Genomic DNA, 16,917 nt, shown 5'->3' with positions numbered 1-16,917 from the left:
AAAAAAGTCATGTCGACCAATATGACGTCAATAATTTAAACCTGACAATTTTTCATATACATGTAACCCATTTGGTGTCAACCTATCAACAAGATACCAATATAATAAGCTCAACATCTTTATTAATGCAAACATTTTCCAAATTCTACTCATTGGGAACTAAGGGCTAATAGGGATCTCACAAATAATTGAGCGGATGATGTCAATGTGAATAATTCCTACATATACCACGGATGAACTCTCAAACCCTCTACCAATATATGGTCTCAAGTGTTTCAATCAGCCCACGCGTGGAGCTTTTTCTAAGTAATTCCTTTCAATTATAAGAGACACTATATATTATATAGAGGGTAGATTGATACATTGTTTCAAAGTAGGCCTCCAGTGAGGAATACAAATTGTTACATGTTTTGATGTGTTGCTGCTAAAGTATTTCTTAAAGTCACAGGATGTTCAGGTTTTCTCAGAATTCTTAAATGTGATTAAGGTCATTTTAATAAAATATATTAATACTTTTTAGTGACAGCACTTATCTCTGTGGTTTATATTATCATGTATGTGAAAGATTTGGACCACATTCAGAGCATGGAAATGGCTTCTAAACTGTGTGATGTCTCTGATGTTTAACAAGATCTGATTTCTGTGTAAAACATTTCCCACACTGAGAACATGGAAATGGTCTCTCACCTGTGTGATGTCTCTGATGTTTAACAAGATTTGATTTCTGTGTAAAACATTTCCCACACTGAGAACATGGAAATGGTCTCTCACCTGTGTGATGTCTCTGATGTTTAACAAGATGTGATTTCTGTGTAAAACATTTACCACACTGAGAACATGGAAAAGGTCTCTCACCTGTGTGATGTCTCTGATGTTTAACAAGATTTGATTTCTGTGCAAAACATGTCCCACACTCAGAGCATGAAAATGGCCTCTCCCCTGTGTGTCTTCTCTGATGTAGAACAAGATTTGATTTCTGTGTAAAACATTTCTCACACTCAGAACATGGAAATGGCTTCTCACCTGTGTGACTTGTTTGATGATTAACAAGATGTGATTTCCGTGTAAAACATTTCTCACACTCAGAACATGGAAATGGCTTCTCACCTGTGTGAATGTTTTGATGATTAACAAGATGTGATTTCTGTGTAAAACATTTCCCACACTGAGAACACTGAAATGGTTTCTCACCGGTGTGACGTCTCTGATGTTTAACAAGATTTGATTTCTGTGCAAAACATGTCCCACACTGAGAGCATGGAAATGGCTTCTCACCTGTGTGACTTGTTTGATGAATAACAAGATGTGATTTCTGTGTAAAACATTTCTCACACTCAGAGCATGGAAATACTTTCTCAGCTGTATGAATTTTTTGATGATTAACAAGATGTGATTTCCGTGTAAAACATTTATCACACCCAGAGCATGGAAATGGTTTCTCAGCTGTGTGAATTTTTTGATGATTAACAAGATGTGATTTCCGTGTAAAACATTTCTCACACCAAGAGCATGGAAATGGTTTCTCACCTGTGTGACTTCGCTGATGTATAACAAGATGTGATCTTTGTGTAAAACATTTCCTACACTGAGAGCAGGTAAATGGTTTCTCACCTGTGTGATATCTCTGATGTTGAGCAAGATCTGCTTTCCGTGTAAAACATTTCCCACACTCAGAGCATAGAAATGGCCTCTCACCAGTGTGGCTTCGCTGATGTATAACAAGACCTGATTTCTGTGTAAAGCATTTCTCACACTCAGAGCATGGAAATGGCTTCTCACCTGTGTGACTTCGCTGATGTGTAAGAAGACCCGATTTCTCTGTAAAACATTTCCCACACTCGGGACATGGAAATCGCCTCTCACCTGTGTGACATCTCTGATGTGAAACAAGACCTGATTTCTTTACAAAACATTTCCCACACTCAGAACATGGAAATGGCTTCTCACCAGTATGTATTCTCTTATGTATAATAAGAGACGATTTGCGTGTGAACCATTTCCCACATTCAGAACAGGAGAAGAGTATATCACCTCCATGAGTTCTACTATTTGTAGCAATATCTGAGCTATCGGGGGAACGTTCCTCAGGACTAGATGGCTCAGGTGATGTAGCTGCACTGTCAAGTACTGAATTTATATTCTCATTAATGGGTTTTTCTCTTGGGAAATGTTGTGGGATGATTTCATCTTCAATTTTAAAATCTGAAGACAAAATGATATGTCCCTCCAAGGTGTTCTTCATTATGCGTCCATCTGCTGGGAAACAGGAAATTATAATTAAGGGCGATTCTACTACATACATCATGGGAGAACTTACACTAGGTTAGCTGCCTTGTAAGTTGGGTACGGCACAAAATGAATGGTATATAATGAGTGGGCTCCAATTATCCTATGTCTCCATGTGTATCTAGAAGAAAACCTGCCTGTAATTATTAATCACAGTTTTCCCTTTCAATAATCCACGGCAGCCCTTCCAATGGAACGTTACTGATCAATGCAAAAGGGAGGGCCACAAACAAAACTCAAACCAAACATGCTGCAATATCAAACATTTACATGGCTGTGTGGGGGATAGGTCTCTAAAACTGTGAATCAGCAGAGAACATATCCTACAGATAATACTTAGGGAAGGTGGATCCTCAGAATGTCAACATGTTCACAAGATCGATATCTAAAATGTTTCCATGTTGAAATGTCGTTGGGGTCAGGAATTCGGGATAGTAGAGTAAATGCTCACTGGAACACTGATTGTCAGACGTCTGAGCTGGAGCTTCCCATCACATGACCGTTGGGACCAGGTGATGGACTGCTGGCCAGCACATAATGTATGCGGTATATTATAGAGTGTGGGGAGGAGACTGGTCAGATATCTGGGCTGGTAACACACAGTGACATGAAGTGAGGGGAGAGCAGGAGTATAATAGCGGCTGATGGCTCCTGGTGTATGAGATACACCAGAGAATGTGGGGAGGAGACTGGTCAGATCTCTGGGCTGGTAACACAGTGACATGATGTGAGGACAGCAGGACTAAAATAGGGGCTGAAGGTTCCTGATGTATGAGAGACACCAGAGAGTGTGGGGAGGAGACTGGTCAGATCTCTGGGCTGGTAAAATACAGTGACATGATGTGAGAGGGAGAGCAGTAGTATAATAGGGGCTGATGGCTCCTGATGTATGAGATCACCAGAGAGTGTGAGGAGGAGACTGGTCAGATCTCTGGGCTGGTAACACACAGTGACATGATGTGAGGGGAGAGCAGGAGTATAATAGGGTCTGATAGTTCCTGATGTATGAGACACACCAGAGAGTGTGGAGAGGAGACTGGTCAGATCTCTGGGCTGGTAACACACAGTGACATGATGTGAGGGGGAGAGCAGGAGTATAATAGGGGCTGATGGCTCCTGACTCCTCCACTGGGCAGGTACATTTCCCTTATTAGTTTGTACGGACAGAGAAGGGTGTAGGATGCGATTATTGTGGAGAATGTGTGACTATTTTATGTAATAAGTGTTTATTACTCACCTGTGCTGATAACTGTAGGGATTTCCTCCTCCTTACACTGCTGATCACCCTTCACATACGTCTCTTCTTCTCCCTCTATATCTTCTGCCTTCATATCAGTCACATACGTCTCTTCTTCTCCCTCTATATCTTCTGCCTTCATATCAGTCACATACGTCTCTTCTTCTCTCTCTATATCTTCTGTCTTCATATCAGCCACATGCGTCTCTTCTTCTCCCTCTATATCTTCTGCCTTCATATCAGTCACATACGTCTCTTCTCCCTCTATATCTTCTGCCTTCATATCAGTCACATACGTCTCTTCTTCTCTCTCTGTATCTTCTGCCTTCATATCAGTCATATTCGTCTCTTCTCCCTCTATATCTTCTGCCTTCATATCAGTCACATGCGTCTCTTCTTCTACCTCTGTATCTTCTGCCTTCATATCAGCCACATACGTCTCTTCTTCTCCCTCTATATCTTCTGCCTTCATATCAGCCACATACGTCTCTTCTTCTTCCTTTATATCTTCTGCCTTCATATCAGTAACGTACGTCTCTTCTTCTCCCTCTATATTTTCTGCCTTCATATCAGTCACATACGTCTCTTCTTCTCCCTCTATATCTTCTGCCTTCATATCAGTCACATACGTCTCTTCTTCTCCCTCTATATCTTCTGCCTTTATATCAAAAAGGGCCTCACGCTAAATAACATTAGTATTAAGCAATATATCATCAGTGGGGAAAAAAACACAGCTTCCCTACAGATCATATAGTGACAGTCACTTTGGTATATTGGCGAGACCCTAAATCCCACCTACCTGATCCTCCTGTGGGATTCTGTGATTCTCCTCTGTACAATCCTGGGAATACAGAGGACGGGGACATCTCTCTGGAGTATCTCTGTTACTGGGCCCATCTGTAGGAGACACACAGTGACTGAGTACAGTGTATATATGTGAATATCAAATGATGTGTGTGTATATAGGGGCCCCAAGACCTACTTTCCCCTGTACAATACATGACAGTCTGCTCTTACCCAGTGATGCGAGGGGCTGGTGATTTTCCATCATCACGTCCTTGTACAGACTCCTGTTTTCCTCTATATACTCCCCCTCCTGCATGGAGAGATAGACAGTGACATCCTGACACTTTATAGGAACCTGACACACACAGTGATACAGTCATCACTCAGACACATCCCCTGGTGTTACTGTATAATGCACCATTCCCAGCAGCCACCTCTCCAGTCATCACCCAGACACGTCCCCTGGTGTTACTGTATAACGTCCCATTCCCAGCAGTCACCTCTCCAGTCATCACCCAGACACATCCTCTGGTGTTACTGTATAATGCCCCATTCCCAGCGGTCACCTCTCCAGTCATCACCCAGACACGTCCCCTGGTGTTACTGTATAATGTCCCATTCCCAGCAGTCACCTCTCCAGTCATCACCCAGACACATCCTCTGGTGTTACTGTATAATGCCCCACTCCCAGCAGTCACCTCTCCAGTCATCACCCAGACACATCCCCTGGTGTTACTGTATAATGTCCCATTCCCAGCAGTCACCTCTCCAGTCATCACCCAGACACGTCCCCTGGTGTTACTGTATAATGCCCCACTCCCAGCAGTCACCTCTCCAGTCAACAGCTGAATGATCTTGTTGATGAGTTCCAGGATCTACTGGTCATTGTTTCTCTCATGTATCAGTGAGTGAGGTCGAGGCACCGTGATGGGGCTCTGGGTCCTGCTCAGTCCTCCTGACACACAGGGATGGCTGCTGGGTGTTTCACACTCACCGGATGTCTTCTTCACTATAGTATGAATTTGGGTATTAAAAAGCCAAAAATAAACTTAAAATTGTGTATTTATGTAAGAAAAGTGTTTAATAGACATTAGTGACATCACTGTGACACTCCCAGAACCCCTCACCTCCCCAGTCATGTCCCTGTACTATTACTATAGCTATACGTGATGTCACTGTGACACTCCCAGAACCCCTCACCTCCCCCGTCATGCCCCTGTATTATTACTATAGATATAAGTGGCATTACAGTGATGCTCCCAGATCCCCTCACCTCCCCAGTCATGTCCCTGTATTATTACAATAGATATAAGTGATGTCAGTGTGACGCTCCCAGATCCCCTCACCTCCCCAGTCATGTCCTTGTATTATTACTATAGATATAAGTGACATCACTGTAACACTGTGTAGACCAATAGGGGTCGGCACCGCACTGGATTTGATATCGCAAGGAGTTGTGTATATATACCCTTGCGAATGGACCAACAGTGTTTAACAATAGAAGGATCCCTGATAAGGGTGCTTGATGTAAAAGTTGGTGGTACTCCCAGAGTCAGTGGTATAAATTATAGTGTACAAATAAAAAACCAAGACTCAATGTTGGGGCACACTTGATGGATATAAAATATGTTAAAACTTAACTTTTATTATGGTTAATAATAAAAGAAGAATGGACACAGACCTACATACAAAAATCAGTCACCTTAGGTGGGGATGAATGGTATTAGTATAAGGGGTTGACATGCCCCATGTTGACACCAAGCAAATCGCTAAGTGTACATAACCAATTCCAATACGCCTCTGGTGAAAAATATTAAAATCAAAGCTATGTATAATATGTTAGGACATCAGGAATGTAATATCGTTATGGAGGAAAATTATTTTCAATAATGGTAGATATACTCCTTGATAATGGCTCCCTTGGTATTTGTAATGGTTGTGCTATTGAAGCGTCTTTCTCTGGTAGGTGGTCTTGCAAAAATTGTAGTTATAATTAGTAGAATAGGTATAGAGGTAAGGCCAATGTTTTCTCCACCACTTCTGCTGTTTGTTGATGATTGGAGCTACTGCACCTGATATTCCAAGATAGTCACCTGACCTTGTACTGATCAGGCCTGTCACTGCTTTGCTTCCAAGATCAACCGGATTTGGGCGTAGCCAGTGAAGTATGGCAGTAGTAATATGATTCAAACAAATGAGAGAGCGTGTGGTTTCGGCATTTATACCAAGTTGAGAACTTCTGCTGTCCCGCTGATCTGCCCCAAGTCCCTGTTACAGTTGCATTGCAGGGAACTTGATATCTGGCAGTGGATGAGAGGGTTCTCGGAAAAAAAAGAAAGTGGAGAGAGAGAGAGTGCCCCAACATCTGCTGTTCACCATCATATAGAATTATAGTGGACGGTGAATGAGAGAGAAGGGGTATAGAGAGGCAAAGGAGGTGGTGAGCTGAGACTCCCCAAAATTACCATGAATAAGTGTCTATCACTGACAATATTGGACCTCTGCTCTCAAAGGCATTGTGAAAAACCGATAACCTCCCAGATCCTCTCCCCTCCCAAGTCATGTCCCTATATTATTACTATAGATATAAGTGACATCACTGTAACACTCCCAGATCCTCTCACCTCCCAAGTCATGTCCCTGTATTATTACTATATAGATAATAAGAGTTATGGTAAACTTACCATGGTTAACTCCATTTCTTCAAGGTCCATAAGCTCCACAGGATTACCGTGGGGTTTAGCTGGTCTGGATCGGGCCGGGAACCGAACAGTTAAAGCTTTTCAGTCCCAGAATGCACCGAGTCCTCCTCACCTATAACCCCTCCCCAGCCCATTCAGTTTAGTAAACAAGCCCAAGGCAGGAGCAGGACAGATGAGAAGGAAGAATAGAACACTCAAGAAACACACTCATATTAAAAGAGGAGATTTAGTGACCATATAATAATAGTAATACCCACAAGCCAGGTGCGTCAGGGTGGGAGCTCTGTGGAACCTAAGGACCTCGAAGAAATTGAGTTAACCATGATAAGTCTACCATAACTCTTATTTTCTTCTTCATAGGCTCCACAGGATTACCATGGGGATGTTCTAAAGCAGTATATCCTAAGGCAGGCATGTCCAAACTGCGGCCCTCCAGCTGTTGTGAAACTACATATCCCAGCATGCCCTGACAGTTTTGCTGTCAGAGAATGCTAAAGCTGTGTCAGGGCATGCTGGGATGTGTAGTTTCTCAACAGCTGAAGGGCCGCAGTTTGGACATGCCTGTCCTAAGGGAAGGGACGCTTCTGAGCAGAACGGAGAACATATCACCCAAATGCAGCATCCATGAAGGCCCCACAGACCGAGCGGAATAAGCCTTGAGCACCATAGGAACAGGTGGATCCACTTCTATATATGCCTGAGCAATGCTCATTTGATCCCATTGAACCAAGGTCTGCTTGTTAGCAGGCCATCGTCTTTTGTGAAAACCGTACAAAAGAAAAAGAGCACCAGATTTACGGACAGACTTAGTTCTCTCCATATAAATCTGAAATGTTTGCACCACATCCAACAATACATCACTGGTGGAGGGGTTTGGAGATTATAAGGCTGGAACCACAATTTCTTAATTGATCTGAAAGGTGGAGAACACCATAGGAAGGTATACAAACCTAGTCCCAAGGACAACTCTGTCTGAATGAAAAAAAATAAAAAATAAAGATTTATAGTAGACTTACCATGGTTAAATCTCTTTCTGCGAGTTACACTGGATTCCACAGGGAATACATCGGGGAGTAGAGTTGGATCTTGATCCGAGGCACCAACAGGCTAAAGCTTTGACTGCTCCCAGGATGCATTGCACCGCCTCCTCTATAACCCGCCTCCAGGCACTGGAGCTCAGTTTCGTTAACCAGTCCAATACAGTAGCAGGTAAAAGAGATGGTAGAGGTTAGTCACATAGAACCACATTTGCATGACAGGAGAAGAGACTAGCGGCTAATGCCATACAAACCCAAAGAAGCTACGTGCGTCAGGGTGGGCGCCCTGTGGAATCCAGAGTACCTCGCAGAAAGAGATTTAACCATGGTAAGTCTACCATAAATCTCCTTTTCTGCAGCGGGGTACACTGGGATTCCACAGGGAAAACATCGGGGATTTCCTAAAGCAGTTCCTCATGGGAGGGGACGCACCGTAGCGGGCACAAGAACCCGGTGTCCAAAGGAAGCATTATGGTAGGCGGAAGTATCAAAGGCATAGAACCTGATGCACGTTGTCACGACGCTGCTGGCCAATTCCACAAATACACCAATTTGAGAATTGCAACATGCGCCGTACGGGGTCACTTTTGACACACGGGGTTACATAAATACTTTCAGCTGCCACCAGCACAGACTTTTCAATGTATTACGGACGTTGCAGGCATCTTTAGCTTTACCTGTCACACACACACTGCAATACTTAGAAAAATAGGTAGGTGTGAGCCACACAGGCGTTGAGTTCATAAGAACAACAGAAATCAGAACTAAAATTAGGATTTTAATTTCAAGAATACTTCAGAGCTTTGGTCACAAAAAGGTTACAAAGATTATTAAGAATATTTTAAAAACACACACAGAAAATAGCAATCTCAATAAATGAAAAGGAAATAAAACTTACAGAAGCCCTACTCCAGGCTTTTTCAACCAGTGTGCCATGGCACACTAGTGTGCCGCGACCAGTTGCAAGGTGTGCCGCGGAGCCAGAGCAGCTTCCTGCACCTTCAGAGTGAACTGTTGGCCCGGGCTCTTCTTAGAGGATCATTCATGCTCCGGCTGTGACTTGTGCCTTGATGACGCGGTGGTGTGATATCATAGGTCACGGCCACCGCATCTCACCACCCAGCCAGCCCATTCGCCTGCATACACATCTTCCAGTTCCCGCCTGCATCCACAGCTTTTCTTGCCCACCCACATCTACACCTGCCCGACCATCCGCTGCTCAGTATTCGCAGCACTCCACTATGAACAACCTCCGCCACTGAGGGACAGGGAGGTGGACAGCTGACCGGTAGGGGCTAATATTTGTTATGTTTTCTCTGACGTCCTAGTGGATGCTGGGACTCCGTCAGGACCATGGGGAATAGCGGCTCCGCAGGAGACAGGGCACAAAAGTAAAAGCTTTAGGATCAGGTGGTGTGCACTGGCTCCTCCCCCTATGACCCTCCTCCAAGCCTCAGTTAGGTTTTTGTGCCCGGCCGAGAAGGGTGCAATCTAGGTGGCTCTCATAAAGAGCTGCTTAGAGTAAAAGTTTTGATAGTTTTCTTATTTTCAGTGAGTCCTGCTGGCAACAGGCTCACTGCAACGAGGGACTTAGGGGAGAAGAAGTGAACTCACCTGCGTGCAGGATGGATTTGCTTCTTAGGCTACTGGACACTAGCTCCAGAGGGACGATCACAGGTACAGCCTGGATGGGTCACCGGAGCCGCGCCGCCGACCCCCTTGCAGATGCCGAAGTAAGAAGAGGTCCAGAAACCGGCGGCTGAAGGCTTTTCAGTCTTCATGAGGTAGCGCACAGCACTGCAGCTGTGCGCCATTGCTCTCAGCACACTTCACACCAACGGTCACTGAGGGTGCAGGGCGCTGGGGGGGGCGCCCTGGGCAGCAATGTTAATACCTTTTCTGGCTAAAAAGAATACATCACATATAGTCCCTGAGGCTATATGGATGTATTTCACCCTTGCCAGGTCTCAGAAAAAAACGGGAGAAGAGCCCGCCGGAATAGGGGGCGGGGCCTATCTCCTCAGCACACAGCGCCATTTTCCCTCACAGAACTGCTGGTGGGAAGGCTCCCAGGCTCTCCCCTGCACTGCACTACAGAAACAGGGTTAAAACAGAGAGGGGGGGCACTTATTTGGCGATATGATTATATATTAAGATGCTATAAGGGAAAACACTTATATAAAGGTTGTCCCTGTATAATTATAGCGTTTTGGTGTGTGCTGGCAAACTCTCCCTCTGTCTCCCCAAAGGGCTAGTGGGGTCCTGTCCTCTATCAGAGCATTCCCTGTGTGTGTGCTGTGTGTCGGTACGTGTGTGTCGACATGTAGGAGGACGATGTTGGTGAGGAGGCGGAGCAATTGCCTGTAATGGTGATGTCACTCTCTAGGGAGTCGACACCGGAATGGATGGCTTATTTAAGGAATTACGTGATAATGTCAACACGCTTCAAGGTCGGTTGATGACATGAGACGGCCGGCAAACAAATTAGTACCTGTCCAGGCGTCTCAAACACCGTCAGGGGCTTTAAAACGCCCATTTACCTCAGTCGGTCGACATAGACACAGACACGGACACTGACTCCAGTGTCGACGGTGAAGAAACAAACGTATTTTCCTTTAGGGCCACACGTTACATGTTAAGGGCAATGAAGGAGGTGTTACATATTTCTGATACTACAAGTACCACAAAAAAGGGTATTATGTGGGTGTGAAAAAACTACATGTAGTTTTTCCTGAATCAGATAAATTAAATGAAGTGTGTGATGTTGCGTGGGTTTCCCCCGATAGAAAATTATTGGCGGTATACCTTTCCCGCCAGAAGTTAGGGCGCGTTGGGAAACACCCCTTAGGGTGGATAAGGCGCTCACACGCTTATCAAAACAAGTGGCGTTACCGTCTCCAGATACGGCCGCCCTCAAGGAGCCAGCTGATAGGAGGCTGAAAAATATCCTAAAAAGTATATACACACATACTGGTGTTATACTGCGACCAGCTATCGCCTCAGCCTGGATGTGCAGCGCTGGGGTGGCTTGGTCGGATTCCCTGACTGAAAATATTGATACCCTTGACAGGGACAGTATTTTATTGACTATAGAGCACAGAGAGGTATTTGCACTCTGGCATCAAGAGTAAGTGCGATGTCCATATCTGCCAGAAGATGTTTATGGACACGACAGTGGTCAGGTGATGCAGATTCCAAACGGCACATGGAAGTATTGCCGTATAAAGGGGAGGAGTTATTTGGGGTCGGTCCATCGGACCTGGTGGCCACGGCAACAGCTGGAAAATCCACCTTTTTTACCCTAAGTCACATCTCAGCAGAAAAAGACACCGTCTTTTCAGCCTCAGTCCTTTCGTCCCCATAAGGGCAAGCGGGCAAAAGGCCAGTCATATCTGCCCAGGGATAGAGGAAAGGGAAGAAGACTGCAGCAGGCAGCCCATTCCCAGGAACAGAAGCCTTCCACCGCTTCTGCCAAGTCCTCAGCATGACGCTGGGGCCGTACAGGACCCCTGGATCCTACAAGTAGTATCCCAGGGGTACAGATTGGAAATTCGAGACGTCTCCCCCTCGCAGGTTCCTGAAGTCTGCTTTACCAACGTCTCCCTCCGACAGGGAGCCAATATTGGAAACAATTCACAAGCTGTATTCACATTATATTGTGGTACTGAAGCCAGACGGCTCGGTGAGACCTATTCTAAATCTGAAATATTTGAACACTTACATACAAAGGTTCAAATCAAGATGGAGTCACTCAGAGCAGTGATAGCGAACCAGGAAGAAGGGGACTATATGGTGTCCCGGGACATCAGGGATGCTTCCTCCATGTCCCAATTTGCCCTTCTCACCAAGGGTACCTCAGGTTCGTGGTACAGAACTGTCACTATCAGTTTCAGACGATGCCGGTTGGATTGTCCACGGCACCCCGGGTCTTTACCAAGGTAATGGCCGAAATGATGATTCTTCTTCAAAGAAAATGGACAATATCCTGATAAGGGCAAGGTCCAGAGAACAGTTGGAGGTCGGAGTAGCACTATCTCAAGTAGTTCTACGACAGCATGGGTGGATTCTAAATATTCCAAAACCGCAGCTGTTTCCGACGACAATTTGCTGTTCCTAGGGATGATTCTGGACACAGTCCAGAAAAGGGTGTTTCTCCCGGAGAAGAAAGCAAGGGAGTTATCCGAGCTAGTCAGGAACCTCCTAAAACCAGGAAAAGTGTCAGTGCATCATTGCACAAGGGTCCTGGGAAAAATGGTGGCTTCTTACGAAGCGATTCCATTCGGCAGATTTCACGCAAGAACTTTTCAGTGGGATCTGCTGGAAAAATGGTCCGGATCGCATCTTCAGATGCATCAGCGGATAACCCTGTCTCCAAGGACAAGGGTGTTTCTTCTGCGGTGGCTGCAGAGTGCTCATCTACTAAAGGGCCGCAGATTCGGCATTCAGGACTGGGTCCTGGTGACCACGGATGCCAGCCGGAGAGGCTGGGGAGCAGTCACACAGGGAGAAAAAAAAAAAAATTTTTTCCAGGGAGTGTGATCAAGTCTGGAGACTTCTCTCCACATAAAACAATGCTCTAAGCTTAGCAAGACCTCTGCTTCAAGGTCAGCCGGTATTGATCCAGTGGGACAACATCACGGCAATCGCCCACGTAAACAGACAGGGCGGCACAAGAAGCAGGAGGGAAATGGCAGAAACTGCAAAGATTCTTCGCTGGGCGGAAAATCATGGGATAGCACTGTCAGCAGTGTTCATTCCGGGAGTGGACAACTGGGAAGCAGACTTCCTCAGCAGGCACGACCTCCGCCCGGGAGAGTGGGGACTTCATCGGGAAGTCTTCCACATGATTGTGAACCGTTGGGAAAGACCAAAGGTGGACATGATGGCGTCCCGCCTGAACAAAAAACTGGACAGGTATTGCGCCAGGTCAAGAGACCCTCAGGCAATAGCTGTGGACGTTCTGGTAACACAGTGGGTGTACCAGTCGGTGTATGTGTTCCCTCCTCTGCTTCTCATACCCAAGGTACTGAGAATTATAAGACGTAGAGGAGTAAGAACTATACTCGTGGCTCCGGATTGGCCAAGAAGGACTTGGTACCCGGAACTTCAAGAAATGCTCACAGAGGACTCATGGCCTCTGACGCTAAGAAGGGACTTGCTTCAGCAAGTACCATGTCTGTTCCAAGACTTACCGCGGCTGCGTTTGACGGCATGGCGGTGGAACGCCGGATCCTAAGGGAAAAAGGCATTCCGGAAGAGGTCATTCCTACCCTGGTCAAAGCCAGGAAGGAGGTGACCGCACAACATTATCACCACATGTGGCGAAAATATGTTGCGTGGTGTGAGGCCAGGAAGGCCCCACGAAGAAATTTCAACTCGGTCGATTCCTGCATTTCCTGCAAACAGGAGTGTCTATGGGCCTCAAATTGGGGTCCATTAAGGTTCAAATTTCGGCCCTGTCAATTTTCTTCCAGAAAGAATTGGCTTTACTTCCTGAAGTCCAGAAGTTTGTCAAGGGAGTACTGCATATACAACCCCCTTTTGTGCCTCCAGTGGCACTGTGGGATCTCAACGTAGTTCTGGGATTCCTCAAATCACATTTTAAACCGCTCAAATCTGTGGATTTGAAATATCTCACATGAAAAGTGACCATGCGGTTGGCCCTGGCCTCGGCCAGGCAAGTGTCAGAATTGGTGGCTTTGTCTCACAAAAGCCCATATCCGATTGTCCATTCGGACAGGGCAGAGCTGCGGACTCGTCCCCAGTTTCTCCCTAAGGTGGTGTCAGCGTTTCACCTGAACCAGTTTATGGTGGTACCTGCGGCTATTAGGGACTTGGAGGACTCCAAGTTGCTAGATGTTGTCAGGGCCCTGAAAATATAAGTTTCCAGGACGGCTGGAGTCAGGAAAACTGACTTGCTGTTATCCTGTATGCACCCAACAAACTGGGTGCTCTTGCTTCTAAGCAGACGATTGCTAGTTGGATGTGTAGTACAATTCAGCTTGCACATTCTGTGGCAGGCCTGCCACAGCCAAAATATGTAAATGCCCATTTCACAAGGAAGGTGGGCTCATCTTGGGCGGCTGCCCGAGGGGTCTCGGCTTTACAACTTTGCCGAGCTGCTACTTGGTCAGGAGCAAACACGTTTGCAAAATTCTACAAATTTGATACCCTGGCTGAGGAGGACCTGGAGTTCTCTCATTTGGTGCTGCAGAGTCATCCGCACTCTCCCGCCCGTTTGGGAGCTTTGGTATAATCCCCATGGTCCTGACGGAGTCCCAGCATCCACTAGGACGTCAGAGAAAATAAGAATTTACTTACCGATAATTCTATTTCTCGTAGGCCGTAGTGGATGCTGGGCGCCCATCCCAAGTGTGGATTGTCTGCAATACTTGTACATAGTTATTGTTACAAAAATCGGGTTATTATTGTTGTGAGCCATCTTTTCAGAGGCTCCGCTGTTATCATGCTGTTAACTGGGTTCAGATCACAGGTTGTACAGTGTGATTGGTGTGGCTGGTATGAGTCTTACCCGGGATTCAAAATCCTTCCTTATTGTGTACGCTCGTCCGGGCACAGTATCCTAACTGATGCTTGGAGGAGGGTCATAGGGGGAGGAGCCAGTGCACACCACCTGATCCTAAAGCTTTTACTTTTGTGCCCTGTCTCCTGCGGAGCCGCTATTCCCCATGGTCCTGACGGAGTCCCAGCATCCACTACGGACTACGAGAAATAGAATTATCGGTAAGTAAATTCTTATTATTTCTCCTGTGCGGAGCAATAGGATTTATGGGGGGAACAATGTGAATAACTCATGTGGGGAGCAATAGGATTTATGGCGGGAGAAATGTGATTGATTTATGTGTGAGCAACATGATTTATGTGGGGAGCAATGTGATTGATTTATGTGGGGAGCAATAGGATTTATGTGGGGAGCAATACGATTTATGCAAGGAGCAACATGATTTATGTGGGGAGCAATGTGATTGTTTTTTTCTGTGTAGACCGATGTATGTGTGGATTTTTTATTACTGTGAGGGCCAATGTGTGTGTTTTAGTTTTTTTTTCTGTGGGGAACGGATGGTGTGCCTTGGCAATTTTAAAATATTGTTCGGTGTGCCGCGAGTGAAAAAAGGTTGAAAATCACTGCCCTACTCACTTACGCAAGCGAATTTTAGATTTCTGCCGAGGGGGACTTCACAGAATAACTCAGGTCATCTCCAGCATACTAGCTGTCCCCAAGAGATCACAACTCCTATTTTCATGAGTGGGACAGATATAGTCTCCAGCTTCATCAGGCCCCCTCGGGATTTTTAACCACTTCTGTGCTGGACTGTATCTACACCAGGTTTTACATACTTGATGCTTGGCAACAGCCAAGGGGGGAGGTAAGGGGTGTACTGTATGAATCTCTTTCAAAGAAAGTGAGGTTTATGACATTAGCCAGGAAACAGGATCCCTGGTCTGTTTACAGCCCCTCTGTTGACCCAACAAACAAAATTGGCCTTATCATCCCTCAATGTCCAGAGCTTGCAAATCTCTGCTTTTGATGTAGAAATGGCATCCCCCTTTACAATGGTCCAGTCAGGCACATGTCTTCTCAACTTTATGGTCTGCAGATCTCTCCCAGCCTGGCCTATTGGGGTCAAATGCAGGATATTGCCTGTCAGCCATGTTGTCACATCTCGGCTGAAAAGAATACAAAATTATATATATACAGTCACTTGAAAACATTATTGATTATTCCTGCAGGTAATCACCACATCTTCGATCACATATAATTTGTGATCCTCCTTTCTGTATTTAAACGTGACAAACGTGTTCACTGAGGACCACGTAGCCACCTTGCACAATTGTTCAGCAGACGTGCCTCGGCGGGCCACCCAAGAAGATCCAACAAACAGAGTAGAATAGGCTTTAATAGCAGCAGGAGCTGGAAAACCAGCATGTGCATAGGCTTGTGCAATCACCATTCTAATCCATCTGGCCAAGGTTTGTTTATTCGCAGGCCAGCCAACGTTTGTGAAAACCAAAAAGTACACAAAGGGTATCTGACAACCTGAGGGAGGCAGTGCTCTCCACATATATACAGAGAGCCCGTACCACATACAAAGACCGCTCTTTGGAGAACAAACCAGAAGAGATAAAGGCCGGAACCACAATCTCTTGGTTAAGATGAAAAGATGATACCACCTTAGGTAGATAACCGGAGCGAGTTCGTAGAACTGCCCGGTCACAGTGAAAAATCAGAAAGGGTGGACGACAGGACAAAGCGCCTAAGTCTGACACCCTCCTAGCAGAGGCAATAGCCAGTAAAAACACAACCTTAAGTGTAAGACATTTAAGGTCCACAGACTCAAGATGTTCAAATGGAGACTCTTGTAGGGCATTTAAGACAAAAGACAGATTCCATGGAGCCACAGGAGGGACATAGGGAGGCTGAATCTGTAAAACACCTTGAGTGAAAGTATGATCATCAGGAATAGATGCAATTTTACTCTGAAACCACACCAACAAGGCAGATATATAAACCTTGAGAGAGGCCAGACAAAGGCTTAAATCTAGGCCTTGTTGCAGAAAAGCCAAAAGCCTAGAAGTTCTGAACGAATACGCATCATAATTCTTAGCAGAACACCATGTGAAGTAAGAGTTCTAGACCCTGTAATAAATCCCTGCAGAAGCCAGTTTGCAGTCTGAAAACCCGCCTCAGAGAATCCCTTGGCCCTCAGGAGTGAAGCTTCATGAGCCACGCCGTCAATGCCAGTCTGGCCAGGTCCGGATAGACACAAGGGCCCTGAACGAGGAGGCCTGGACGTTGAGGAAGCAGAAAAGAACGCTCTATCGATAGACCCTGCAGGTCTAAGAATGA

The 16,917-nt window shown here is 45.7% G+C and overlaps 1 protein-coding gene across 2 annotated transcripts in view; it reads right to left on the bottom strand.

Annotated features, from left to right (window-relative positions):
* Positions 1–102: 102 nt before the first annotated feature.
* LOC135056964 (zinc finger protein 271-like) overlaps positions 103–16,917 on the bottom strand; it is a 42,565-nt gene continuing 25,750 nt past the window's right edge. Inside the window, exons 3-7 of one of the 2 annotated variants that reach the window (XM_063962760.1) lie at positions 5,140–5,318; positions 4,541–4,619; positions 4,323–4,420; positions 3,524–4,205; positions 103–2,256 (exon numbers count right to left, since the gene is read on the bottom strand). In XM_063962760.1, the coding sequence (XP_063818830.1) occupies positions 599–2,256; positions 3,524–4,205; positions 4,323–4,420; positions 4,541–4,574 (2,472 nt within the window). In that variant the 5' untranslated portion in view covers positions 4,575–4,619; positions 5,140–5,318 and the 3' untranslated portion in view covers positions 103–598. The remainder of the gene's footprint in view (positions 2,257–3,523; positions 4,206–4,322; positions 4,421–4,540; positions 4,620–5,139; positions 5,319–16,917) is intronic. The other variant, XM_063962761.1, reaches the window with a different exon arrangement.

Source organism: Pseudophryne corroboree, chromosome 3 (genome assembly GCF_028390025.1).
Source record: "Pseudophryne corroboree isolate aPseCor3 chromosome 3, aPseCor3.hap2, whole genome shotgun sequence".
Lineage (NCBI taxonomy): Eukaryota > Metazoa > Chordata > Amphibia > Anura > Myobatrachidae > Pseudophryne > Pseudophryne corroboree.
The sequence above is the reverse complement of the archived record's forward strand: the minus strand, read 5'-3'. Positions and strand labels throughout refer to the sequence as shown.